The 27785-nt window shown below is 43.2% G+C and overlaps 2 protein-coding genes across 2 annotated transcripts; both read right to left on the reverse strand.

The window, feature by feature from the left end:
• Window positions 1-635: 635 nt before the first annotated feature.
• On the reverse strand, window positions 636-3788 carry LOC144250797 (uncharacterized). The gene has a single exon (XM_077793928.1). It carries the CDS (start codon window positions 3722-3724, stop codon window positions 1424-1426), a length of 2301 nt encoding a protein of 766 aa, XP_077650054.1. The 5' UTR covers window positions 3725-3788; the 3' UTR covers window positions 636-1423.
• On the reverse strand, window positions 3785-27185 carry LOC144250725 (zinc finger protein 124-like; the record flags this gene model as incomplete). Its single annotated transcript, XM_077793676.1, has 4 exons — window positions 27021-27185; window positions 4766-4892; window positions 4530-4590; window positions 3785-3842 (listed from the first exon to the last, which is right to left on the reverse strand). Coding segments are annotated over exons 1-4 (294 nt in total), but the record flags the coding sequence as incomplete, so codon positions are not given.
• Between the last annotated feature and the right edge of the window lie 600 nt (window positions 27186-27785).

Raw genomic sequence — 27785 nt, forward strand, 5'->3', positions numbered from 1 at the left:
TTAAAAAACACCATACTACAGGGACACAGCCACATCAATGTTTATAGCAGCACAATTCACAAGAGCTAAACTGTGGAGTCAACCTAGATGCCCTTCAGTGGATGAATGGATTAAAAAAAGTGGCATACATACAAAATGGAACTTTAATCAGCAATAAAAAAGAAAATAAAATCATGGCATCGGCAGGTAAATAGATGGCACTGGATAAGATAATGCTAAGTGAAGTTAGCCAATCCCCAAAAAACAAATGTTGAATGTGTTCTCTGATATAAGGGAGGCTGACTCATAGGGGAAACATGGGGGGAGCATGGAAGGATTAGATGAATTCTAGCTAAAGTGGAGAACTGGGAGGGAAAAGGAGGGGACAAAAGATTAGCAAGGATGAAAGAATGTGAAGGACATCATTGTACGAAGTACATGTATAAAGACATGAATTGGGTGTCAAAATTCTTTAGCAGACGGGATTTCCCAGATGTAAATCCTTTTTTTAAGAATTTTAAAAAATATTTATTTATTTATTTATTTTTAAGTTTTCAACGGACACAACATCTTTGTATGTGGTGCTGAGGATCGAACCCAGGCTGCTCACATTCCAGGCGAGCACGCTACCGCTTGAGCCACATCCCCAGCCCAGATGTAAATTCTTTTATGTCTTTGAATAAAACTGTCAAAATTAAGTACTGCCCAACATGGCTTATCCACAGGATTTTCTACAGTATTTTTTTTTTAATACAACTGAACAAAACTAAAATATCAGAACCCTTTGTATTTCCTACTTGCATAGGATTTATTCATTTTGGCATGAATCTTTCCAAAAGAATCTATTTAGTACTCAGAATAAACTGCAAAAATTAAAAGATTTCCCACATTTTTCACATTCATAGGGCTTCTCTCCATGAGAATTTTCATAAAAGAAAAGAAAAATAGGTCTACAACATGAAGCTGATAGAGTATAGGAAATCATCCCCATTCAGAGTGTTTGTTTTCCAGTGAGGGAAATGGCTTTGAAGACAACAGGGAAAATGGAATGATTTGCTATATTTTTTTCACATTTAAACAGTTATTCAGCCAGATGTGGTGATGTATGCCTTTAATCCCAGAGACTTGGGAGGCTTAGTCTGAAGGATCACAAGTTTGAGGCCAGCATCAGCATTTTAGAACAACCCTAAGGAACTCAGCAAGTCTCTGTCTCAAAATTAAAAATATCAAAAAGAATGAGGATGTGTCTCAGTGGTAGAGGGCCACCAGACCAAATCTGCAGTACAATCCCCAGTACAATATTCAGCAGAGTGAGCAGTGTGTTTGAAGGGGACAAGAAATATTGATCCACCACATTTCACACTTAAAGAATTTTTCTCCAGTAAACTTCCAACATGTTGATGAGAAGAACAGTAATAACAGAAGACTCTGCCAATTGTTTTCATCAGTACAATTTCTTTGCAATATGAGTTGGTTCATGTAAGTGAAGCTGATGGGATGCAACAAAGGCTTTTCCCCATTGTTGACATTCATGGGGCTTCTCTCCAGTATGCATTTTTTCATGTCTGTGAAGATGATGGGATTGAGCGAAGGCTTTGCCACACTGCTTACATTCATAGGGCTTCTCCCCAGTATGAGTCCGCTCATGTGTCTGAAGGTAGGAAGAAGTACTGAAGGCTTTCCGACATTGTTGACATTGATAGGGCTTCTCTTTTGTATGAGTTTTTTCATGTGAGTGAAGGTTAGAGGACTGAGTGAAGGCTTTGCCACACTGCTTACATTCATAGGGCTTCTCTCCAGTATGCGTCCGTTCATGTCTGTGAAGGGAAGAAGAAGTACTGAAGACTTTTCCACATTGTTGACATTCATAGAGCTTCTCTCCAGCATGGATTTGTTCATGTATCTGAAGGTAAGATGAAGTAGTGTAGGCTTTTCCACATTGTTGACATTGATAGGGCTTCTCTCCAGTATGCTTCCATTCATGTCTGTGAAGGGAAGAAGAAGTAGTGAAGCCTTTTCCACATTGTTGACATTCATAGGGTTTATTTTCCGTATGAGTTCTTTTATGTGAGTGAAGGGTAGACAATACAGCAAAAGCTTTGCCACACTGCTCACATTCATAGGGCTTCTCTCCAGTATGTGTCCGTTCATGTCTGTGAAGGGAAGAAGAAGTAGTGAAGACTTTTCCACATTGTTGGCATTCATTGGGCTTCTCTCCAGCATGGATTTGTTCATGTATCCGAAGGTAAGATGAAGTAGTGTAGGCTTTTCCACATTGTTGACATTGATAGGGCTTCTCTGCAGTATGCGTCCCTTTATGTCTGTGAAGGGAAGAAGAAGTACTGACGACTTTTCCACATTGTTGGCATTCATTGGTCTTCTCTTCTGTGTGAGTTCTTCCATGCATGTGAGGTTCACTGGATGTATCAAAGGTTTTTCCACAATGTTGACTTTCATTGGGATTCTCTCCAGTATGGATTTGTTCATGCATCTGAAGGTAAGTTGAAGTAGTGAAGACTTTCCCACAGTGTTGACATTCACAGGGTTTCTCTCTAGTATGTGTTCTTTCATGTCTGTGAAGGTTAGAGGAGTAAGTGAAGGCTTTCCCACACTGCTTACATTCATAGGGCTTCTCTCCAGTATGAGTTCGATGATGCATGTGAAGCTGAGGAGATCGAGCAAAGGCTTTTCCACACAGTTTACATACATAGGGCTTCTCTCCAGTATGAGTTTTCACATGTGAGTGAAGGTGACTGGACTGAGTGAAGGCTTTCCCACACTGCTTACATTCATAGGGCTTCTCTCCAGTATGAATCCGTTCATGTATCTGAAGGTAGGAAGAAGTACTGAAGACTTTTCCACATTGTTGGCATTCATAAAATTTCTCTGTCATATGAGTGTTTTCAAGTGAGTGAAGGTTAGCAGACTGAGTAAAAACTTTGCCATACTGCTTACATTCATAGGGCTTCTCCCTAGTATGAGTTCGTTCATGTCTCTGAAGGTTAGAGGAAGTAGTGAAGACTTTTCCACACTGTTGGCATTCATTGGGCTTCTCTCCAGCATGGATTTGTTCATTTATCTGAAGGTAAGATGAAGTTGTGTAGGCTTTTCCACATTGTTGACATTTATACGACTTCTCTCCAGTATGAGTTTGCTCATGAGAGTGAAGGTGAGCAGACTGAGTGAAGGCTTTTCCACACTGCTTACATTCATAGGGCTTCTCTCCTGTATGAGTCTGTTCGTGTATCTGGAGGTAAGATGAAGTACTGAAGGCTTTCCCACATTGTTGACATTCATACGGTTTCTCTCTAGTATGTGTCCTCTGATGTATTCTAAGTAAACTGGGATAAGCAAAGTCTTTTCCACATACCTTACATTTGAAATGTGCTTTCCCAGTGTGCCTGATCATGTGACATCGAAGACTTGTGAATGAAACCAAAGTTTTACCACCTTGTTTACATTTATGGAGTTTCTCTCCAGAATGAGTTCTTTCATGTTTTCTAAATAAAGTGCGGGAATGAAAGGCTTTCCCAAATACCTCATATTGAAAAGGTTTATCTCCACTGTGTGTTGTCATGTGTCTTTGAACAGCTGGGAGAGAAAAAAAGGCTTCACCACATTGTTGACATTCATAGGGTTGGCACTCAGTATGAGAATCTTCATGTCTTTGAATGTCACTGGAACAACTGATGACTCTTCCACATATCGTACTTTCATATGGTTCATCTCTAGTTTGTGTTAACATTTGTGTGTGAACACTTTTGAGAGAAACCACAGATTTTCTATATTGTTTCAATTCACATGGCTTCTCTTCACACTCTTCATGTTTATAGCATTCATGCCCACAGTGAGATCTGAAGTGCCTGTGAAGGTATGAAGGACATATGCAGTCAGTTGCACACATAATGCCGTCATATCAATTCACTCTATTAAAATTTTTCTTTGTCTACTTAAGAACTGGAATCTCATTGAAAATTTCCCCATACTGTTCTTTGCCTTTGAAGTTTACCATAAGATTTCTTTAAAGAATGATCAGCACATGATTAATGCTTGATTCATTCATGATTTTATTTTTATTTAAAGGTGCTATGCTTACATTACTACCAACATCAGGTAAAGACTAGGTTTTCCAACTTCTTCAAATTGCCAGAAAATAAAGAGATTGAGAGGAAACAATGCTTTGCAACACAGATTGCCTATGACTATTATCCAAATAGTCATATTTACATATGCAATTTCATAGTACTTTTGAATGTCAAGTACTTTGAAAAGACTGAGTATATTTTACAGTTAAATATACATGTATGTAAAATTTATTTGAGTTGTGAATAAACTTTATTGATTTAAATGTGGTGCAGAGAAGAGAACCCAGTGCCACAAGTGTGCTAGGCAAGCTGTCTACCACTGAGTCACAACCCCAGTCTCAGTTAAGTATATGTTTTTGGTAAAAAATCTTGTAAGAATAAATACATTTAAAGTTGTGCACATTTCTTGCAAATTATATGACATTCTCAGATTTCCTCAAGGATTCCTCTTGTGAGTACAATTACCTTAGATTACTCCCAGAATTATTGATCTGATCTTCAATGTTCTTGTCATCCAATCTCTTTCCTAAAATGCCAAACCAAACATTATAAATTTTTAGGAGACAGAAATGCTTTTCCAAATTTATGGAGCATTTTATGCTACAATAATTCACCAATTGATTGTCTTTATATGTTCTACATGAATGACCAAAATAAACACGACTTCTCTATGTGATTAAATAACTACACAACATTATTACCTATAGAAGCCAGGTTTCTGAGGACTTCCAGCATCACATCTCTGTAAAGGTTCTTCTGGAAAGCATCCAGCAAAGCCCACTCCTCCTGGGTGAAGTTCACAGCCACATCCTCAAAGGTCGCTGAGATCTAAAATATCCCACAAATGTGTAGTGGAGGCCAGGAGAGATTGACAGTGTGAGAAATCTATACTCAACATGCATGATATTCACATGATTCCCTGGCCTCCCGATTAATTCCACGATTTTGCCCATGAAGTCTTTAGTGTACTTAAGTCCTCACAGCCACTCCAACACTAGAATTGGGCCCCACACCAGGTAAACAGAGAGTGTTGTACAGCCTTCCTTTGGTGAAATCACTTTTGGTGAGTTCACAGGAAGTAAGAGGGGCTCTCGGTTCACCCTTAACTTATTTGTTGATTGCATCTCTATCACCATCCTACCAACATCCTGTGCAGTAGAGAGCTAATATTAGCATTCTCCATATTATTTACCCTTAGAAAAGAAAGCTGACTGAGTAGGAAATTGCTGGAATCACAAAACTTAGCCTTTGAGACAGATCCTGCCAACCACAGTGGCTCACTGGGCCTCCACGTTAATATAGACAACATGGCATTTACTGATCTCCTGTTTCCTTCTGAAAGTCAATTGTTCCATCCTTAAAGAAGTGCCTAGAATCAGCCCCAACCCACACCCTCCGAGTATGGAGTCACTAAAGAGTTTCCCTCATAGACAACAGTTAGACGATCTTCCACACAGGTTGTCACAATATGTTCACTGGGGACTGAGCTCAACTTGTGTGATTCACTGAGGACAACAAGAAGTTTGCAGGAGCTTTACTCCAGAACAAATTTACCCATTAGTAATCAAGCATATGGATTAATAAACACAACAATATAATAATTTCTAGTGGTTAATGTCAAAGCAGAATGGGGTGTATGGAAAGATGGCATGTATCTTAGAAAAAACTCAATGACCCCCAGAAGTCACCTTATCCAAACAACAGCCTTACAAAATGATATAGGTCTGAAAAACAGTTTTCTTAACAGACAGCAGAAAATCCTTTTCCAAACCTTGTGGCAACAATGAATGTCCAATGATTCTCAAGCTCTTCTGAACAGCAGATGTCTCACTCAGGTCATGTACAGTCATGAGACACACACCACGGTTCTGCTCAAGGACACTTTGATCAAGATAGGCCACATGTACAATGTTGGTCTGTCATGAAAGAGATTCCTCATTCCTGTAGCACAGCTGGTGCAAGAAAACCTCAGGCACAAGCACTTCCAGGGTGTGTTAAAGCAGCAGGTTTGTAGCCCAGAATCCTGAACTATGCCACGCTGACTGCTTGTGAAACAGGCCACTCCATGTGGGTCTCTAAGCAGCCTATGATTTCTGCACATTGTGGAACAGCCAAGAGGACCACCTACCAGAACATGACCCTGCCACTCACAAAGAACCATGCTCAAGGACTCAAGACACATGGCATTTGAAGGAGGACAGTATCAACAGAGGCTAGTAGAAGCCCAAGAGAAAGCCTTTAGTGGGCTGTTCTTCAAGGCATGGAAAAATTATGGGTGACAGCAGGTGTCTTGGGGAGAGAACACAATGATAGTCCAGGCAAATGAGAATCTACATGCCAAGTACTTCCTCCCTCTATTCTGCAGACAAATGTGATTTATTGTACATTTAACTGTCAAAGACTAAAACCCATTTCAGAAATTTCAAAGAAATATATTTTTATTTACTTACTTATGTGTGACAAATTGAAAAACAAATAAATAAACAAAAACACAGTGTGGATGAAATCCAGGGGAGCAGAACCACACAGTCACATCCCTGACACATTTGATGTTTTGAGACAGGGTGTTGTATGTTGCTCAGGGCCTCCTAAGTTGCAGAGACTAGCTTATAAACTTACGATCCTCCTGCCCCAGCCTCCCCAGCAGCTAGGATTATAGGCACTCACCACTATGTCTAGGAAAAATTTACTTTTAGAGAAAAATAAGCTAAACAATTTTCTAAAAATGATAAGCACACACACAAAAAAAAGATCAAACTAGACACCAACATGACACAACTCAGAGTCTGGGACCCTCAGTGTACTTCCACAACATAGACCAGAACAGAGCCCAGAAAGAGACTCCCACAAATATAGTCAACGGACCTTGCAAGAAGGAGAATCATTTACATCCAAGGTGAAGATGACTCCAGAGAGAGGGAGTGTTCCACACACAAGCAGAACCATGAGAACAAGAACATCATCATGTGTGAAAGCTCCTGAGGTTCTCCACAGCTTGGAGAACAGTGGAGAGCAGCAAGCAGGGTGTGACCTTCACTCCCCCTTCAGAAAGCCCCTCTCTGGTGCAGGACAGGGGTGTGACCTCCCAGTGTGAGACCCTAGTCACTGGCTACAGACTGCACACAGCAGATCTTTCCCAAGTTTCTTTAATTTCTATTAAATTTATCACAGAACTAACTATGCTAACATCTTAAAGAAATTTTTAAAAGGTTCTCACTGTTCTAAGTCAGAAGAAATCACTGTGAAAAAGTAGGTGGAATTCCTTAAAAAGAGTTAACTAAACCCACAGCCTGCATATAGGAATAGTAGCAAATTATTGTTTTGCCACTCAACCACCACCTGAAGTCTAGAGAAGAAAGCTGAGGGAGAATTTCTTTTGGAAATCAGGTTTCAAAAATACCCAGGTTCAGGAGGCTCAGGCAGGAGGATTGCAAGTTCAGTGCCAGCCTCAGCAACTCAGGGAGCAACTAAGCAATTGAGCAAAACCCTGTCTCAAAATTGAAAAAAAAAAATTTAAATACAGGGGGCAGGGGATTTGGCTCATTGTTTAAAAACACTTGAGTTCACTCCACTTTATTGTGCCCCAAAATAAGAATACCTAGGTATACAGAGGAGGTAAGGAAGCCCACAAAGGCCAGGAGAAACCCTTTCAGAGAAGATCAAGAGCTGCATTCATTGCAAGCTCAGCACTGGTGTCTCTCCAGGCTGGGGTGGGCAGAGCGCAGGACAGCAGAGTCTGAAGCAGCACCAGTCTGTGTTAAAGCAGAGGCCCCAGCACAGCTCCCTGGAGGAGCCAGAGCACGGAGCTCTTGCTGTTGCCACTGCTCTTTCCTTGCTTCTGGTGAAGCAGCAAATGAGGGCAAGGACACCGAGATCTGGCAGCAACACTTTAGTAGTGGCAGCAGAGCCCAGAGGAACAACTCCCAAAGCCTGAGCCTGAGCACATCAGGGCCTTTACTTTTAAGCATAAGAAACGTTTGAGAACACTGAGGCAGGGGAGTTGGTGCCATCTATTTGATATCCCTTACAGGGACACATGCTTATCCACCGCCTAGGGACTCAGCTCTTAGAGGCCAGGGCCTTTGGCTGCACTCAACCTAAAGAGGGGCTGCTCTGTCCCTGCTACTGTGTGGGCTGCTTCTGCTGCTTGGTTCTCTCCTTACAGGGACCTGTCTGCTGCCAGCCTGCAGGGTGAAAGGTCAGAGAGCAGAGCTGCTGGGTGGCAGCTTGCAAATCCACAGCCTGGCAGCTCCCAAATGGCTGAAGCTTCCTTCTGTCCCACCACACCGGCACTCAGGGGAGTCTAGAAATGGACTGAACACAAGCCAATTCACCACACACCGCAGACAAAGCAGTTTTGTAGGGAGCCACTCTGAATGACTCACACGTTCCAGTCCTGAAGCAAGAGATTCTGACCAATCACTACATTTTATGGTGACTTGGGCATTGTCCCAGCTCAGGAAGTCGAAGGCATGTCTTCAGGTGTAAGTGTGTCACCCACAGGGTTTTGCTACACTCACCTATTCTTCTGTAATCTCACCCCTTCGCCCTGTTTGGGATAGAATATTCCATGGAAACACCCTTTGTGTGTCCCCTTCTCTTGCTCTGCCTTTGGGTGTGGCCTTCCTAGATGTCAGTCAACCTGCTGACACAGACATCAGGAAGCTAGACTCAACTGCCTGAAACCTGACCCCTTGCCTCATTGGAATGGCTTCTCCTCAATAAAAGGTTTCAGCACTTTCTTTCTCTCTCTGTTGTGCTCTCTCTTTCTGCATACACTTAGGGTCAGAGGAGCCATCACAGGACCCAAAGAAAAAGATATCTGTGTCTCTTGTGTGAATATTTCATGCAGCCCAGTTCACCTGGTGTGACCCTGAGGGTTTTAGTGTGAGGAATGCGACAATTTGTGGCCCATATAACCACCTCAGAGTGATTTTATGAATTTAGTGCATTTGGAATTTCTCTCCAGAAGTTAAGCATGCTTCGGATTGCAGAGTATTGTGGGCTGAATCATAGAAAGGAACTGAATTAGAAGAAAAATCTGTGAGATTAAACTCTTAAATATTTGAGAATATTCAGTCTTTAGAGAAAAAAATATTTTTATAATTCTAGAGACTCTAAATAAATGTAAAGAGTTATTAAGATGATTAGTGGGATATGTTGTGAAGTTCAGTCCTCTCCCATGGGAAAAGTACTTTTGTGCACTTTTTGGGATTGTTTTTGTGAATCTATGTTTTGAAACATTAGGTAAAAACATGTTGGGGGGTATATGTACTAGAAGTCTGTGCTGGGACAGTGAGAAAAAGGGAAGAAAATTTTTGTGCTAAGAGTTGATTCAAGGATTCTCTACCTGTAGAGAAGTGAATTTTATATTTTTATTGTTTTGTGAATACTCAGAAGGTTCTGAACCTCTGCTACACTCTTGTCCTATGGATCAGAAAGACTGTAACTGAGCCTAGCCTCTGCTCCCTGTGGTGTCTGTAACTAGAGCCACCGCCAACAGTGCTTTGAACCCTTAAGCAACCTGGCCTGGGTGCAGAGTGCCTTAAAATCTGAGAGTAACACTGGTGTCTGAAGTTAAAACTCACTTTTAAAGGACCCACACACTCCCAGGGAAAGTACAAAAGACAGGAGGACACTGTGAAGGGATCATACAGGAAAACATCCATGAATTGCAAGAGTGTGAACAGCAGTGCAAGTCTCTGTTGGGGTTTAAGTGTGCAGAGTTTAGCTCCCTCAGCCTGACACTTTGCAAGAAGCTGTGACTGTGATTTAGGTCAGCTGAGGCAAGCCCAGCTAGGAGGAGGAAATGTTCTCTTCCCCTTATCACAAGACACAAGCTTCTGCATGGTTTGGCCTAGAGGAAGAAGCTTCCTGCATACTGGACCTGGGAACAGTACATTCGGGGATTAGATAATGTCTACAAAGAACTTTGGGAGGGTACTTATCAAAGGGAACAGGAACAATTTGAATTTAGCTCTGTGTACCCGCTGAGGCATGATATTTGGGCTATGTGGGTGAAGTGTTACTGAAGAATTGCTTGCTTTGATAGAAGAAGAATATAAAAGAAACATGCAAATAAAGCTCAGCATGCAGTTGCAATTGCTGCCTTGGCTCTGCATCCCCTGTGTCCCCATGATTTCCCGACCCTTACCCAGGGACCCGAACGCACTAGACGTTCACAGGTCTCCAGATGAGGCTTCATAGGAACAAACCAAAGGCAAGGCAACCCGCTGGGAAGCTCAGGGAGCCTCTGCCCTGAACAATGGGCAGCAGGATCCTTGCTGTTTCCATCACCATGGTAACCGCCCAAAGCCGGCTGGCCAAGTGGACTTCCTGGTCCCACCCCCGCATTTCCAAGGCTTCCTATTGGTCCTTCCACTGTCACTCAGACAGGACTTCTGGTCCCGCCTCCCAGCCACTAACCTTCCTTCCTGTTTCACACAGATTTGATCCTGAAACTACAGAGCCTGCACTTTTAAGAATCCCCACTTGAAATGCTAAGGAAAGACATCTTTTTCAGGAAAAAATCTAATTCCACAGGTTACTGTGTGGCAGCCCAAGTTTAAGTTATTTTTGAGTTCCACAACCTGACTTTTCTCTGTGGTTGTAGCTAAATAATGTTCTATTGATAAGAGATATCAAACATATGCCTCTTATATTTTGCTTTTCATTTTGGAGGTTATGGGAATGCATTTGCTTATTGCAGGAACAAAAGCCGGCAATGTTCCTGTGATAATCAAGAAATCCTTATTCTCATTCCTGTGTATTGTCAAAAAGAATAAAATATACTTAAGGATCTTATTTCAGCCACATCGTGTGAATCACATTTAAGAATGCACTCTTGGGGGCTGGGGATGTGGCTCAAGCGGTAGCGCGCTCGCCTGGCATGCGTGCGGCCCGGGTTCGATCCTCAGCACCACATACCAACAAAGATGTTGTGTCCGCCGAGAACTAAAAAATAAATATTTAAAAAAAAAAAAAAAAAAAAAAGAATGCACTCTTAGTTAAAAATAAATTGAAATGGATCCAAAATATCTTAAGAACCACGTGGTTACATAAAGTTAATACAACTACAAGTTATGCTCTTTGAATAACCTATAGTTGTTGATCCATAAAATAATTAACATATGTCAAATTATTTAATTAATATATATTTATCTAATTGTTTTTCTTCAACAGAAAACACATAATTTATATATTTTTTACACATGCATTTACCTGATGCTCTGCCTTTTAGTTACAGACATTTGAGATGAATGTATTTTACTATAAATTTACTTTCAAAACATAATCAAGTAATCTCAAATTACTGCACAAACTTTTAGAATAAACAGATATGACTTTGTCTATAAGAATATCCAAGGGCTTTAACTGTATTTTCATTCAGACATTTGTTATGAAAGTGCAATAATTTCCTTAGACTCTACGGTTTTCACAAATTGTTCCAAAGTATAACTAGGAAAATCTCGTAAAAGAAAAAGATGCTTCAACAGAGAGAAAGCACACATAGGAGGTCCTAAGGAGATGAAAGGAATCATCTTTGGGTGAAACAGGTCTTTATATTCTAGATTTTAATGATAAAAGTAGTTGTCTAAATGGAAAGATTTTTACATCGATAACTAGACAGATGACATAGAAAGTTAAAACAATTGAGAAGAACATTTATATGTACTGGATTGACCATAAAAATTTAACTGATTAATTCAAGGATATTTCAGGGTATTTCCCTAATTTTACTATGCTGATATGAGCTAAAATATTTGCCCATATTTTGACAAGATAAAGACCTATTAAAATGTTAAGTTTATTTTTCTTAAGGAAGGTCTTTATTGCCTAATGATTTTTTACTGTTTCAGGTAAGGATTAATTTTGGTGAATAAATTCACATCCTTGACTAAACACTAAATATATTAAACTACTGACTTAGATTCCAATTTTGGCAATTCTCCTTGGAGGACTAAAATTGACTCAAATCCTCTGCTAATTCCTATATATTACTTTTGTTGGATAATTGAGAGATTTGGGAGAACATTTTATTAAGATTGATGTTCTTCAAATTAAAGTCACACATTGGTTTTGAACAATAAAAGTTGCAAAATTGGTTGGAAATTCATTGATATAAGTTCTCTGACTAGACCTATTATCCACAAAAAATATGGTAAGATTTATATGTTATTCCCTTGCCTGGGAAGTAATCTTCATCATATTTTCTAAAAGATAATTAAGAGACACCTATTGAAAGGATAAAATTCTTTCTTTTTTTTTTTGAGAGAGAATTTTTTTAATATTTATTTTTTTAGTTTTCGGTGGATACAACATCTTTATTTTTATGTGGTGCTGAGGATTGAACCCAGCGCCCCACACATGCCAGGTGAGCACTACCGCTTGAGCCACATCCCCAGTCCTGAAAGGATAATATTCTAAAATACAGAGGTATTTGGAGACCTTCTCTCAAAAAGAGATTGAGAGTTCTTTTTAAGTTGTTAGGATGGATCAACTAGTCTATATTGGGAAATTGCAATAATGCATAAAAGATAATTCTTTCTTAGCGTTGAAATCCTTGTACTATTACCTACATCCTAAACTGGCAGTGCTATGGCTTATGCCAAGCCTTGACTCAGTTTTATTAAATAAAGACAAGGGAGGACAGGAGCTCCAGGGTCAAGCTGTCTGGAAGCCCCCAAAGCTCCTCAGGACCCAGGGGCCGGGAGGGACCCCTGCTGCCGAGGGGGACCCCACTTCAGCAGGGAAGGATGTGGACTTGCTCTCTGTCATAGAGATGGTGGCCTTGGTAGAACAGAGGGCCGCCCTGGCCCTGCAGAGCTGTCCCACCCCACCACCCCAGCGCCTGTGGTCTTTGTGTCTGCTGAGCAAGGTGGACCACCTAAGGGGTTGGGGTCTGAAGGAGACCTGGCGGTGGGGACTGCAGTCGTGTGGCTGAAGCAGTAGGCCATTTTGAGGCCCGGTGGACAACACTCCCACCAAGGGCCTCCGCCAGGAGGATCACCAGGGCCAGGTCCTGGTGAGGTAGGCACTGCCTTCCTGTCTCCAATGGCAGGGAGCCCCGTGGGCCACGCAGCCTACCCAGTGGAGGCAGGGCCTGGCTGGTTGTGCCTTCCCTGGCAGCCCAGGTCCCTGGGGCTGGAATCAAGGACCAGATCACCTGTGACTTACACCAGCTCATCAGCCCCTCCAGGGTGCCCTTCCCAGCACCACGGAGTTCCAGCTGCCTAGGGCAGATGACGCCAGCCGGGTTGAGACCCCAAGCCCTCCAGGCCTGGGGACAGTCCCCCGCCCACCGCACCCCCTGCCCGGCACTGTGGAGCTTGGATGCGGGGGTGACGGGTGTGGTGGACGAGTGCGCCTTGTTTGTTAAGGACGGGGGCAAGAATGTAAGAGAAGAGGCAGTGCCTGACTGTCCCCAGGAGCCACCCCACCTGGCCAGCTCTCTTCCTCCAGTCTCAGGGGCCAGATGGGCCACCCCCAGCTGATGTGCCAACCACATCGCCAGGCCCACATGATGCTGAGGGCACAGCTGAGCTGATGGTGAGACAGCAGGCTCCTTGCAGTGGGCTGGGTGGGGGCGGCACTGGCAGGGAGGAGGGGAGGGGAAGGGGAGGAGCCCATCACGCCCACCCCTCCCCCATCCCCTGGGAGCCAGGGACCAGGACTGGGCTACCAACCCACATCCCAGTCCAGGCAGTGTGGATCACCTGCCAGAACTGAGACCAGGCTCAGGGTGACCCACCAGAACACTCCGGGTGACCCCTGTGGGTTTTCCACTCCTCAGACCCAGGTCGCGGGCCTCAGCTCGGGTGGTTTCCCCAGCATGTCCCTTTCCTCTGCATCCAGCCCCACCCCCTCCTGCCACTCTCTACCCCCAGGGACCCACCAGCAGGGAGCTGAGGGCAGCGAATTTGGGTACCACCTAGTTCTCCCCCATGCTGGCCCGCGTCTGCGCCTTCTCTCAGCTCTTCGTCTCTGGAGCCGTGTTCTTTCTTTTCTTTGGGAGTTGGGGACCACCAGATCACAAGGTGGATCTGGCACTTCATCATAGCAGCCTGCCGTCTCTATGTTTTCCTCATGAAAGAAAGAAAAATCAGTGTTTTCTCCTTCATCTCAACCTACCAGTGTGTTCCCTTCCACTACAGGGGAAGAGAAAAAAAAAACTGGAATTCTGGAAACTCTCCTTCTCCCATTACTTAAGCTGTGGTCCATTTTTAATATACTTTACAGTGTGGACTGGAAAGTCCACCCATAACTAGATTAATTCTCCTAACTGCCATGGTCAGCTATACCCACATGTTGATCCTGTGGTAAACAGGCTGACTGGGAATATCTTTTGGAAACAGACAGCATGGAAGAAACCTAAAGCAGCCAATCATGCTGGTCCTTAGAGATTAAGACTGTATTTACCTAACTGAACAATTGTCAGAAAGATTAATAGATTTTTTTTCTGTATAGGCCAGTTATTCTTTAAAATATCCACCAATGCATCCTTGCCCTGATCATTCTACAATAGAAACTGGCACCTTTCCTAAGTATTATTCCTGGGTATTCCTAAGTATTATGCAAATGTCTGGTCAGTACAACACAAGAGATCTAGAAATAGTGGATGCATTTTAGGCTGGTCTCCTAGAACGGACAAGAGCAATTACAGGAGGATGCCTGGCACCTGGAGGTTGATTGGTAATACCCTAACCCTCAGTGAGATGGCACCCAAAAGGATGTTTGGATGTTTGTCTTCTGCCTTCAGAATGTTTACATCACTGACCGAACTAATAGATTCCTTAAATGTGAGAGTTAAGAAAAAGGATGATGAATATCCTGTAGCCTGTATGAATACAACTCACCTTATGGCATCGCTAGTTATTGCTGGCTGGTATTTCAGAGCTGCACTCTGCTGAAGTTCATGTTGGGGTCTGAAACAGGTGCATGCCAATGAACCAGACCTAGGCCAGCTCCGGTCTCATGATCTTTGAAGTGACTACTTTAAATATCATTCCTTGCTTCTGTGATATAGTCTTTATCGCTCTGTTTCAAACTTAGTTAGAACTGAGTTAAAATGCTCTAAAAAGCCACTGTAATAAATATTGTGACTGAGCCCTCTGCTCCATGGTTTGTGGAAAGGCTGAAGCACCACGCCAAATGAACATGTCCATGTTACCATTGCCAAGTGCAAGGCTTCCCAATAAATCAAGAAAAGATGAAGAGTCTTCTGATGAGTGTTTGGCAGAAGAATAATATTAATAACCTGGATCTTCCAAGTTGGTTATGTCCCTGAGATAGTATGTTTTCTACTAATGCCTTTTGTGTTTCAAGAGTAGATCATGATGACCTCGGACCAAGAATCCAGTGACGGAAAAAAATAATTTCCCAATTGCCTTCAAATATTAAGGAAGAGGAAATATGTGGGGAGCCACTCTTATTGAGCCCCCACCTTCCAGTCCTGAAGCAAAAGGCTCTGACAGATCACTACATTTCATGGTCACTTGGGCATTGTCCCAGCTCAGGAAGTCAGAGGCATGTCTTCAGATGTAGGTGTCACCCCTGAGGTTGAGCTACACTCACCTTTTCCTCTGTAATCCTACCCCTTTGCCCTGTTTGGGATAGAATGGTCCATGGAAACTCCCCATCTCTTGCTGTGCCTTTGGGTGTGGCCTTCCTAGATGTCAGTCAACCTGCTGACACAGACATCAGGAAGCTAGACTCAGCCCCCTGAAACCTGACCCCTTGCCTCATTTCAATGGTTCTTCCTCAGTGAAAGGGTTCAACAAGTTTGGTCTCCCTCTCCCTCTCCCTCTCCCTCTCCCTCTCCCTCTCCCTCTCCTCTCCCTCTCCCTCTCCCTCTCCCTCTCCCTCTCCCTCTCCCTCTCCCTCTCCCTCTCCCTGTCCCTCTCCCTCTCCCTCTCCCTCTCCCTCTCCCTCTCCCTCTCCCTCTCCCTCTCTCTCTCTCCCTTTAAGGTCAGAGGAGCATCACAGGACCCAAAGAAAAAGGTATCTGTGTCTCTTGTGTGAATATTTCATGCAGCCCAGTTTCCCTGGAGTGACCCTGAGTGTTTTAGTGTGAGGAATGCGACTCAGCAAATGCATGAAGCCTTCCAAACAGGAAGAGTACGGTAGGAGAAAAGGGGAGAACACATTTCCATTCACTTTTCAACAACAAAATATACAAAGAATGCTCAACAACAAACAATACATGAGATTGACCAACCCTGAGAAAGATCAGGCTCCCAAATGCCTAGGTTAAATTTTCTCTTCTCCTTTTGTACCAGATTTTGAACACAGAGGTGCTTAACCACTGAGCCACACTCCCAGCTCTTTTTAATTTTATTTATTCATTTTTATTTTGAGATAGGATCTCTATAATATATTCAGGGCTCTCTAAGACACTGAGGCTGTCTTTGTACTTCGAGTCCTCCTGCCTCCGCCTTCCTGACCACTGTAAATACAGACCTGTGCCCTCCCTAGGCTAAAATTTCAATGAACTGTCTGAGAGTTTTAATAAGCATGCACCTGAAACAAAGTCAAAACACATCAGGCAGAGACATACAGAACTGCCCAGGACAACGAATCCACACTTCCATTGGGAGACATCAGCCCAACTCTGTCAGGACAGACATGGGACAGAGAAGCAGACAGGAGGGCTTCACTGGCCTTCACTCAAACCTAAAGCACACCGAGTTCTGAGGGTCACAGCAACACCCCCCAGGACAAGGCACATTCTGAGCCCTAAACTACACCCGTGAGAGTGTGCAACACCAGTGAAAGCCCATGTATGCCCAAAGAACATGGGAGTTAAAGCAGAAATCAGATCAGAAGGAGGTGGAAAGCCTCCAGGCAAAGGGAGGTGAAGCACAGGACTCAACAGATCAGGAGAAAGAGGTGAGAGAAAAGGTGACCATTTTAAAGGAAATGAAATGCAAAAGTCCACCATAGGAAATCTGTAGAGAACAGCACAGGGGATGCCTCATTGGTATCTAAGGCATCCAAAGCACCTTTCAGAAAAGAAGAGCTAAAGCAACCATTGAAACTTGCACTTCAGGAGACCAGAGAAAGAAGGGCAAGGTAAACCTAAATCAAGCACAGGAAGGTAACAGAGAGGGTGTTGATGAAACCACAATCAGGAAATCGACAGTCTGCAAAATCAAGCTCTTCATGAACATCAGCATCACTGAAAAACTGACATAAGGCCCAAAATACAAAGGACAGAGACTGAGCTTGTGGCTCAGTGCAAGAGTGCTTCCCTAGCATGTGATAAACCCAGCCTAATTCTCTCTTAAGATTGGGAGCCATCTTGCCACAAAGGCATGAAAACCTAATTTCATCTTTGCTATAAATTACTGCAAACTCTAAACTGCTTGGAAGGCCTGCCCATGCCTTGAACTCACCCATGCCTGGCTCTCTGACCAGATAGCAGCCCTCTCTGAAACTTTAGTGATGCCTCATCAATCTTGGCCTTCCCTGGCCAGATAACGATGCTCTTTGAGGCTCTAATGACCTTCATAAATTCTGGAGCTTTCTTGCAGCCCAGCTTTATAGCCCAGAAGGTCACCAAAGAGGAGTTTGAGAAATTACAGAAAACAAAACTCTGAGGAGCATAACACAAGGCTAGTTTACATTTTTGCTGGCCAACACATCAGAATTTATGAAGGTCATTACAGCCTCAGAGAGGGTCATTTTCTGGCCAGGGAAGGCCAAGATTTCTGAGGTGTCACTAAAATTTCAGAGAGGGCTGCTATCTGCCCAGAGAGAGCCAGGCATGGGTGAGTTCAAGGCATGGGCAGGCATTCCAAGCAAGATCAGAATTTGCAGTAATTTTTAGTAAACCTGAAATTAGCTTCTCATGTCTTTGTGGGGAGATGGCTCCCAATTTTAAAGAGGGAATCAGACTGTGTTTATCAACAATCTCCTACAACTTACACACAAGGAGAGATACACAAAACAGGCTCAATAACTAATTACCGCCCCACCCACACACACACAGAAAGGGTCTGACATGTCAAACACGCTTCCAGGAGACAGTGAAACCTGCCACCAACTTTCTACTGTTTTTTTCCAGAACACAGAAGCTGAGTTAAAACCTCCTAATTCTTTCTGAGCTCTATGTTACCAAATTATCAAAATTAGATAAAGAAAAGTATTATATAGAAAAGGAAAGTATGAATGACTCTCACAATTATGAATGCAAGATTCCTCAAACATTACTTTATTGAGTCCAAAAATAAATAAAAAAAATTATACACCACAGCCAAGAGGGAATTATTACAGCTATGCAAGGCTGATTTAAAATTGGAAACCAATTAACATTACCCATCACAACAAAAAGCTAAATAATAAATATTGATTATATAAAAAGTTAAAGAGAAAAGTCAAGAATAACGAAAATCACTCAAGCTCAGAAAAACACCATGTCTTTATAGAGAGACAGCATGATCTTTTACTCTATGTGGAATCCCCCAAAGAACCATAAAAAGCAACTCCATGATGTCAGTGTTGTCATGTTTATAAACAGGACAATTATCATCCTGTTGACAGCAGCAAGCTGAGCATGGAGGCCATGCCTCTGATCCCTGCCACTCAGGGGGCAGAGGCAGGATGATCCCAGCTTGGAGGCCAGCCTGGGCAATTTAGCAAGACTCTGTCTCCAAACAAAACCATTAAAAGGACTGGTAATGTAGCTCAATGGTAGAGCAGCCCTGAGTCCAACACCCAGCAACAAAACCATAAAGAAAAACAAACACACACCACTTATACAGCACCAATGAAAGAGAAATACTCATATATAAATCTGATAAAAATCTGTATGACAAAAACTGCTAACTTCCAATGAGACTATCAAAGACAAGGAAAACACATGGAGATATTTGATGTTTACACATGGGAAACCTCAGTGCTATCATCAATTCTTACCAACTTCAGTTATGGATTCAATATAATCCTAATCAAAATTCTTTTAAGTTATTTCTTTTTTTTTTTTAAAGAGAGAGTGAGAGAGGAGAGAGAGAGAGAGAGAGAGAGAGAGAGAATTTTTAATATTTTTTTTTTTTTTTAGTTCTCGGCGGACACAACATCTTTGTTGGTATGTGGTGCTGAGGATCGAACCCGGGCCGCACGCATGCCAGGCGAGCGTGCTACCGCTTGAGCCACTTCCCCAGCCCCAAAGTTATTTCTTCAGTAATAAAAGATCCAGAACAACCAACATGGTAATGAACACTCAATTCACAGGATGAACACTACCTGAGGCTAAGAACTACTAAAAATCTACAATCATCAAGACACAGTGGTATTTGGCACAATATAAATCTATTCCATTGATCTTTAACAAAGGAGCAATGGAAAATACACTCTCTTGGAAAATACTGCCAAAACACCTGCACATTAATGTACAAAGAAAGGAAGCATTCTCATTTCACAATTGTCACAGATCAGCTCCCAGTGGAGCCTCAGTGTTAAAGTAGGACACAGAGCTGGGACTGCAGCTCTAGCACAGCACCTGCCTGGCACTTAGGAGGCCCTGGGTTCACGTTCCAACACCAAAAAATTGCCTATACATCATAGTACTAAATGCAAACTTCAGAACTTCACTAAAATGACACAGAAGTACTTACACAGAAATCTGGGCTGGCATGACAGCTTCATATGCAACATCAGACACATGATTTGTGAGCAAAAAACTTTTAAATAGAACTTGATCAAAATGAAGTTTGTGTTTTTCAAAAGATGCACTTGAGAGAATGAGAAGACATGCTGGAGAACTGGACAAAATGTTTTCATGACACATAGTGACACTGGGTTGGTATTCAACATGCAGGAAGAACACTCAGTAAGAAAGCAAGCAATGTGGAAGTGAACAAAAGATCTGGAAAGACACTCATCCAAGAAACAGAGACAGTTAATATATGTAGGAGAAGATGTTCATCAGGACATACTTAAGAAACTTCTAATTAAACAATGAGGTACCACCAGATACCCACTGGAGTGGTCAAATGCCAAACAATGACAGCCCCAAAAGACAGTGAAAACATGAATCAGCAAGAACCCTTCCCTTGCTCATGTGAATGGAGAGAAGAACACTCTCTCTGGAAGACAGTCACGCTATTACAAAATAAACATGGTGCACACTACAATTAATTCACCACACTCCCAGGTGTCTATGCAAATGAGGTGAAAAATATGCACAGAAAACTTCTCAGCAGTGACTACAGCAGCCATATCCATATCTGCCCAAAGCTAGAAGCAAGGAAGATGCACCTTTCAATGCTGAATGGACAAGCTGCAGTTTAACCACACCAAAGATCATCACTCAGAAAGTGAGCTCTGCAGCCTGCAAAGATACAGCACCCTTAAAGGCAGACTGGAAAGTGAGAGAAGCCAGTCTGAAAGGCAAGTGCAGTAAGAGTCAAAGTCAAGAACATTCCACAAGAGACAACATTATAGATGCACTAGCAGAACTGATGGGAGCCAGGAACTTAGCGAGCAGAGAGGCAGGAAGGGCTGGGGAGGAGGGATGAACAGGGGGAACACAGGATTCCCAGAGCAGTGAAACTCTTCTGCATGACATTATTATGTAGAATATGTGACACACAAAATCACACCACACAGAGGACGAACCCTAAGAAAAAGGATGGATTTCAGCTGATGATAAGGTGTTGTGAGAAACTGATGTGACTCCATTTTTAAAAAGAAATAAATAACAGCAGCTTCTACCTCAAGGCCTGTCCTAGGGAAGGGGGCTGAACCACAGAGCACTCCCTAGCAAACCTCCAATCAGCATGAGACAGGGAAAATACCTGGAATGCCAGATGACCCCCCAGTAGTTTATTATGGTGGTAGATAACATGTTGGGAAACCATATAGTTTAGCACATACACCCCTCGTGGCCTAAACCAATCAGTTAAAATGAATCCCCCTGTTGCAATAACCAATCACCCCTACCCAACTTTTTTCCAACCATTGAATGTGCTAATCAATGTTAAGAGTTGTTGTTTGACTTCCCCGCAGTATGGGATGATTTATTGTGTGATGTTGTGACGCATAGAGTATCCCCCACAAACCTATAAAATCTCACTGGACAAAGGACGGGGACTCACTCCCTGGGACTGCTGAGTCAGAAACAGTTGTGAGTCCAGGCTCGAGCTTGCAATAAAGACTCTTGTGTGATTCCATCAGATTAAGCTCCTGGAGGTCTATTGGGATCCCACGAATCTGGCATAACAGTTGCTTCATCCACTCAATGTAGGACACTGGTTCAGAAACTAACAAGCATCCAAAATCAATGCAAGATGTTGAAAACAGTGTGGAGAAAGGGTGTTTAATACTATATGTAATGGCTCATTTCAATTGTAAACCCCATTGGATTAAGAGATATTTGTGATTAAGAGGCCTCTAGGTGTGTCCATAAGGGTGTGTCTAGAAAGGATTGACATGTGGAACAGCGAATCAACCTGGAGAACCTCCTTCAGCTAGGCAGCACCATCCAATAGGACAGTGTGTTGGGTGGAACAAAAGCTGGAAGAAGAAGGAAGCAGCAGCAGAGCAAGCCCCTTTCTTCTCCAATGGCTGCTGCAATGGCCTGAGGGTATCAGACTCTGCCTTCTTCACTCTCCCAAAGTGGACTCTGCCTGTGATTCTCCAGGGAGTTTCCAGAACTTTTGGTCTGGACTAGGGCAGCACCACTGCTCCCTCTTCTTCTGAGGCTTCAGCCTCTTGGACTCTGCAGCTACTACTTCTCAAGCTCTCCAGCTGCAGATGGCCACTGTGGACATCCAGCTTCAGGTCAAGTAGGCCAATCTAATATGTCCCCCTTTTATAATCACACTTCGTGTTGATGCTGTTCCTCTAGAGAACACTCACTAATAAGTAATGTAAGCCTGAAATTGCTCTGAAAAACAAAGTTTATCTAATAAAGAAATGAATAAACTACCAAGCCATGGATTTTTACAAATATATACATAAGAAACAATATTATATGCTAAATACCTTTTTCATAATAATGCAAAGATAAAGCAAAGAAGAAGAGTCATAATTACAAATTTCAAATCTATGGACAAAAGGAAGGAATATGATTTTCAATATTATTTCCATCTGGAAAGAAATTGGATGATAAGTCTTCAAAAGTCCTGCCAACTGCTGGTGTGGTGGTGTGCACATGTAATTTCAGCCACTAGGGAGGTCAAGGCATGAAACTGGCTAGTTGGAGGCTCTCTCAGCAATTTAGCAAGACACTCAGAAATTTTGTGAGACTTGGTCTTCATCAACTATAAATGGGGGGACTGGGATTGTAGCTGAGTGGCAGAGCATTTGTTCGCATGTATGAGGCACTGGGTATGATCCTTAGCATCACACAAAAATTAACAAAATGAAGGTATTCTGTCCATCTACAACTGTACAAAATAAAAATTAAAAAGTACATAATAAATAGGAAGGGCTGAGGATGTGCTCAGTGGTCAAGTGCCTGTAGGTTTATTCCCCAGTTAAATACCTGCCCACCCCCAAAATGCTGCTCATACATTGAAATTCATTGTTGGAGGACAACATAAGCATGAGCAAGTCCCTGGCTTCAATCCCAGCACTCAATACATCAGCAAATAAGTAAACAACAGTCTACAATACTAATTATCTCAGGCTGGAGAGTAGCTCAGTAGTAAAGAACTTGGTAGCTCTCAGTTCAATCCTCAGCAGTACACACACACACACACACACACACACACACACACACAACACAAACACACAATTAAAAAAATCACAAAGAAAAACTGAAAATATATGTAATGAGTGATAAAAAAGATTATAATACAAAAGATACACAATGAGAGGCAACAAAATCAATGGAAAGACAACACACTTTCTTACAAAGGAGACTGAACTTTCCCATGATCCACACTCTTTGAAAAAACAAAGAGCATTTCAGAAAATTATGTGAAAGTCAGGGCATGGATAATAGTACACTGCATCTAAGACCAGTGAAAATATTGTACAGGACAGAGAGAACAGAGAGAGCATTTATGCTACTCCCAAGTTTCATAAGCTAAAAGGCCATCTCCCAAAAGGGAGGCCCTAAGAGGAGGCACTTAGGAGGAAACAGGAATCAGGTAACATGGTGGGAATGCTCATTTACTATTTGATAAATTATTCAGTGATTAAATGACCACAGTTGGGTATTTCAGATATCGCCAAAGTTGTCCTTAAAATTTGCAATGAAGATGGGTATGATAGTGCACATCTGTAACCTCAGTTGTTCAGGGGTCAGAGGCCTGAGGCAATGTAGCAAGACCCTGACTAAAAAGGAAGAATCTAAAAGGGGCCAGGGATGTGGCTCAGTGGTTATGCACCTATGGATTCCATTCCTGATACCAAAAAAGCACACAGTTAACATGAACCTGTGAAGTCCAGAGAACAACAACCACAAGCTGTCATCCCCTGTCAAATTTATGACCGTGTAAAGGAGAGAAACTAGTTTTTATGAAATTGCATTCATAAATTTATTCACAACTATTTTTGTAAAATGAATTCATTTTCAGCAGCAAAATGGAAGACAGAGTTTCTCTGTATGTTAAGTGGCATTCTGGAATCTACCACATGGCTTTCAACTGGAAATCATTGAAAAGACAAGATTGACTCTCAAATTTTCTATACATATCAGGGGTAGCAAAAGGTAAATTAGGTGGGTTTTATTTGTTTGTTTGTTTGTTTGGTACCAGAGATTGAACTCAGAGGAACTTTACCACATCCTGAGCGATTTTTATATTTTATTTGAGACGCAGTCTCACCAGGTTGCATAAGGCCTGGCTAAGTCGCTAAGGCTATCTTCAAGTTTGCAATCCTACTGTCTCAGCCTCTGGAACAGCAAGGATCACAGGTGTGCATCACTGTACCTGGCTGTAAATTAGAATTTTTAACAATGGAAATGTTACTAGACTTTAAAATCCACTTCTTTTTTGCCTATTTAATAATAGTCCATCCCATTTGGTTCTGAATAAATAAACCTGGGCCTCAGATAAGTGAGCACATCATTTCAAAGTGATACACAGAAAGCTTTGGTGCTGAGGGAGCACACATGTGTCAGGCTCAAGGGGCAGGGAAGGTCCCTGACAGCAGGGACATGCTCCCTCCTGGTCTTGCTCACTGAAAGCCTCCAGGATCACCCTTCAAGAGACCTGGACCATGACTCCAGTCTATGAGGCTTTTCAGGTTTGCACAGCTCTGCACTGGGGTGGGTGGTCCTTATGCTCTGGGAGAGGTTTCGCTCCTTCACACTGTGAGAGACTGAAAGGGCAGGAGTCACTGCTGACCTGGCCACTCAGCACCAGCATCCACAGGTGGACTGGCCACCTGTCTCCAAGGAATGGGAACAGGGCTTGGGGTAAACAAAGTCCCAAGGAAGTAGCTGTCTAGATGAGGCCTGTTCCAGGAGATTCCTCAGCACAGAGCCCCCAGCAGCTTCCCTGAGAGGCTGCACCCCACACCTCAGGCTGTCCTCTAGGAGGAGCTGACCCAGGGCCTGAAGTTCTGTTCACCCTGAAGGGACCAGGGCAGCTGTGGGCACCTTGGGGCAGCTCCAGGAGAGGACAGTGGCTGAGAACATAGGACCCTGTGAGTCGTCAAAAGAGAAAATCTGCCCACGAAATCAGACATGGTGTCTACACCTAAGGAAGATGCCGTTTAATAGCCAATCATCTTAATTTCTGTATCAGACCACAATTCTTAAAACTTGTCAGAATGTATCACTACCCTTACCAGACATCTAGTCCCCACCATCTACTAAAGAAAGAATGTAATAACGGCAGAACACATTTCATTTTATTTTTTCTGTAGTCCACCAGTCTAATGATTCTACTAATGCAATTGGTTCCACAACTTTCTTTTATAGAAGTTCATGTAGGCCAGGCACAGTGGCACACAACTGTAATCCCAGCAGCTTGAGAGGCTAAGGTAGGAGGATTGCTAAATTCAAAGCCAGCCTCAGCAACTTGGTGAGGCCATAAGGAACTTTGTGAGATCATGTCTGAAAATAAAATATAAAAAGGGGTGGGGATGTGGCTCAGTGATTAAGTGCCCCTGGGTTCAATATCTGTCCTCCAGGGTGGGACACATACACCATTTGCAGTACTTGAATCCATGTTCCTGAGTATGGTCATTAATATTTGGGTTAAAATGCACTATTTTCCATAGCTGGGGTTGTCAAAGCCTTTAATCCCAACATCTTGGGAAGCTGAGGCAGGAGGATCATGACTTTCAGGCCAGGCTGGGCAACATAGCCAGACCCTGTCTGAAAATCAAATTTAAAGCGCTGGGGATGAAGGAGAGCAGAATGAATCAGACACAATTGCCCTATGTGCATATATGACTACAGGACTGGTGTGAATCGACATCAACTGCAATCTGAAAAAGGAGCAGTTATACTCTATTTATGTCTGCTGTGTCCAAAGTCATTCGACTGCCATGAATAACTAAAAGAAGAAAAAATAAATAAATTTTAAAAAATAATTTATGTCAAAAAGGGAGGGGGGTTGGGTACATAGCCCAGGATTCAATATCCCTAGGTTCTATAAACAAATGCCTTATTCCCTTTAAAGTAATTATTTTGACCAAACACAGGAAAGTGTTAAGTGATTACTGTTTCCCCTCAAGTGTAATATTCACAAATAGAAAACAAAGGCTTTCAAAAGTGTTCTTCTTGCCAGGGACAGTGGCACAGGCCTGTCATCCCAGGGACTTGGGAAGCTGAAGCAGGAGGATCACAAGTCGGAGACCAGCTTCAAGTGGAAGCCCATCTCAAAATTCAGTATAAGGGGAGGCTGGGGATGTGGCTGATAAAGCTCCCTGGGTTTGGATCCCCAATTAAAAGAAAAGAACTATTCTCTCCAATATTTCACTAGATGAAAAGTGACAATTACCAGACGATGTCCATTTGGACCGAGTGGGAAGAACGAATGTCTGGCCTGTAAAGGTAAAATTTCTAAGCTGATTCTAAGCTGCAAATGTCTGAGTTTAAGTGTAAAAGACATTGTAAGGTTTCTAAATTACAAGGCTTGGGCTAAAAAAAAAAAAAAAAATAGACCAGGTATTGTTAAAATTCCTCTGCAACCCCGGAACCTGTAATCTCTGTAGCTGTTAGGACAATACCTGAACTGCCCAGTAAATATTTCCATTGATTCCCTGGTTGTTTAATAGCTAAGGGCTCCAAATAGCTCAGCAGGAAAGCATCCAGGCCACAAAACCAATCTGTTTAAATGTGTACCCCGCTCAGGGGTGACCAATCACCTCTACCCAGACTGTTCACGCCAATGAATGTGACTAATCATGTCTCAAAGTTGTTGTTCAATTTTCCCGCGCCTCAACATGATTTGTTCTGATGTATGCAACCCCCCGCCCTCCCCTGCTTGACCTCTGCTCTGGGCTCTGGGCTGCTCTCCTTTCTTGAGTGGGCACGGAGCCCCAGCATGCTGGTTCAATAAAACTTCCCCCTCCTTACTGCATGAGGCTGGTCTCTTGTGGTCTCTTTCTCCAACGCTCCGCCAGACCCTTACAGGCCGAGCTGTGAGGTGGAGGGAAGGTGGGTTTAGAAGGCAGGAGGCGCCTGCAATTTGGGGGACCTACAGCAGCCTCCGGAGGAGCTCCCCTGGGAGGAGGAAGGTGCATTTGTGGCCCTGCTTCCTCCACGTTGGGAAGAGTGGGTCGGGCCACCAGTAGGGAGCAAAGGGGACACCAGGGACCTGAGCCGCCCTTCCAAACCCAGGGAACCAGGGGACAGGGCCCAGGGCCACCTGCCAGCGGGGACTCTGCCACGCTCAGCAGCTCACCTCAAAAACCCAAAACCCAGCTCACCCCACGAGACCAAGGGACAGGGCCACGCGTCAGTGGGGACTCCTCGGCGCTCCCCAGCTCACCTGCGCGCCGGCCCCCAAGGCAGATGGTGACCGAAACCTTCAGTCCTGGTAGCAAACTCACCATTTTTGTCTTCTGTGGTGACCCCGCGTCCTCTTGAGGAACCTCCATGCACCCAAGATGGGGGTGGGGACACAGGCTGTGCAAAGTCACCTGAGTCCCTGGAGCAGAAAACTTTTGGCTTGAAGGATCAGGAGGAGAATCCAGGAAGAAAAACAGCCTGCGAGATTGCGGAAGCCCGCCCTTCCTGTCTCTCTGCGCACTGATTGGACAGTTCCCCACGCATCCCGGATGGATGGCCTCCAGGCCCGCCTCTGCGTCGTGACTGACAGCCAAGGTGGCCAATCACTGGCTGAAATTGGGTAGAGTGACAGATTCTTGGCTCAAGCCCTTTTCAGGCAGAGCTTCCTGGCTGTGCTGCTAACTAATCCAGGTGGGAAGCCTTGGCTTAGCCTCTGGTACAGTGGTGACACCTGGCGCTGAGCTAGGCTTCAGCCATAGAGTGCTTTCCTAGCATGGCGAGGCCCTGGGTTTAACCTCAACACAAAAACAAAGCATATATATATATATAGGTGTCACAGGCAAATTCGAAAGACACTGTCTCCAAATTTTTCAAACACTCTTTAAAGCTATCATATATATCACACATATATATGATATCTACTAATGAAAACAATTTTAAAATTATTTTAGTAGTTCTCATTACCTCCTGGCCTCTGATCTTTGAGGAGGCAGCCTGCGCTTAACAGGAAACATTTGGGGTTGGGGCTGTGGCTCAGTGTTCCATCCCCAGCAGAGAAAGGGGTGGGGTGGGGGAGGCAGGCAACC

This window comes from Urocitellus parryii, chromosome X (genome assembly GCF_045843805.1).
Source record: "Urocitellus parryii isolate mUroPar1 chromosome X, mUroPar1.hap1, whole genome shotgun sequence".
Classification (NCBI taxonomy): domain Eukaryota; kingdom Metazoa; phylum Chordata; class Mammalia; order Rodentia; family Sciuridae; genus Urocitellus; species Urocitellus parryii.

Coding starts and splice junctions, on each gene's coding strand:
- LOC144250797 (XM_077793928.1), bottom strand. CDS start 3,724: ATGTTAACACAAACTAGAGATGAACCATATGAAAGTACGATATGTGGA.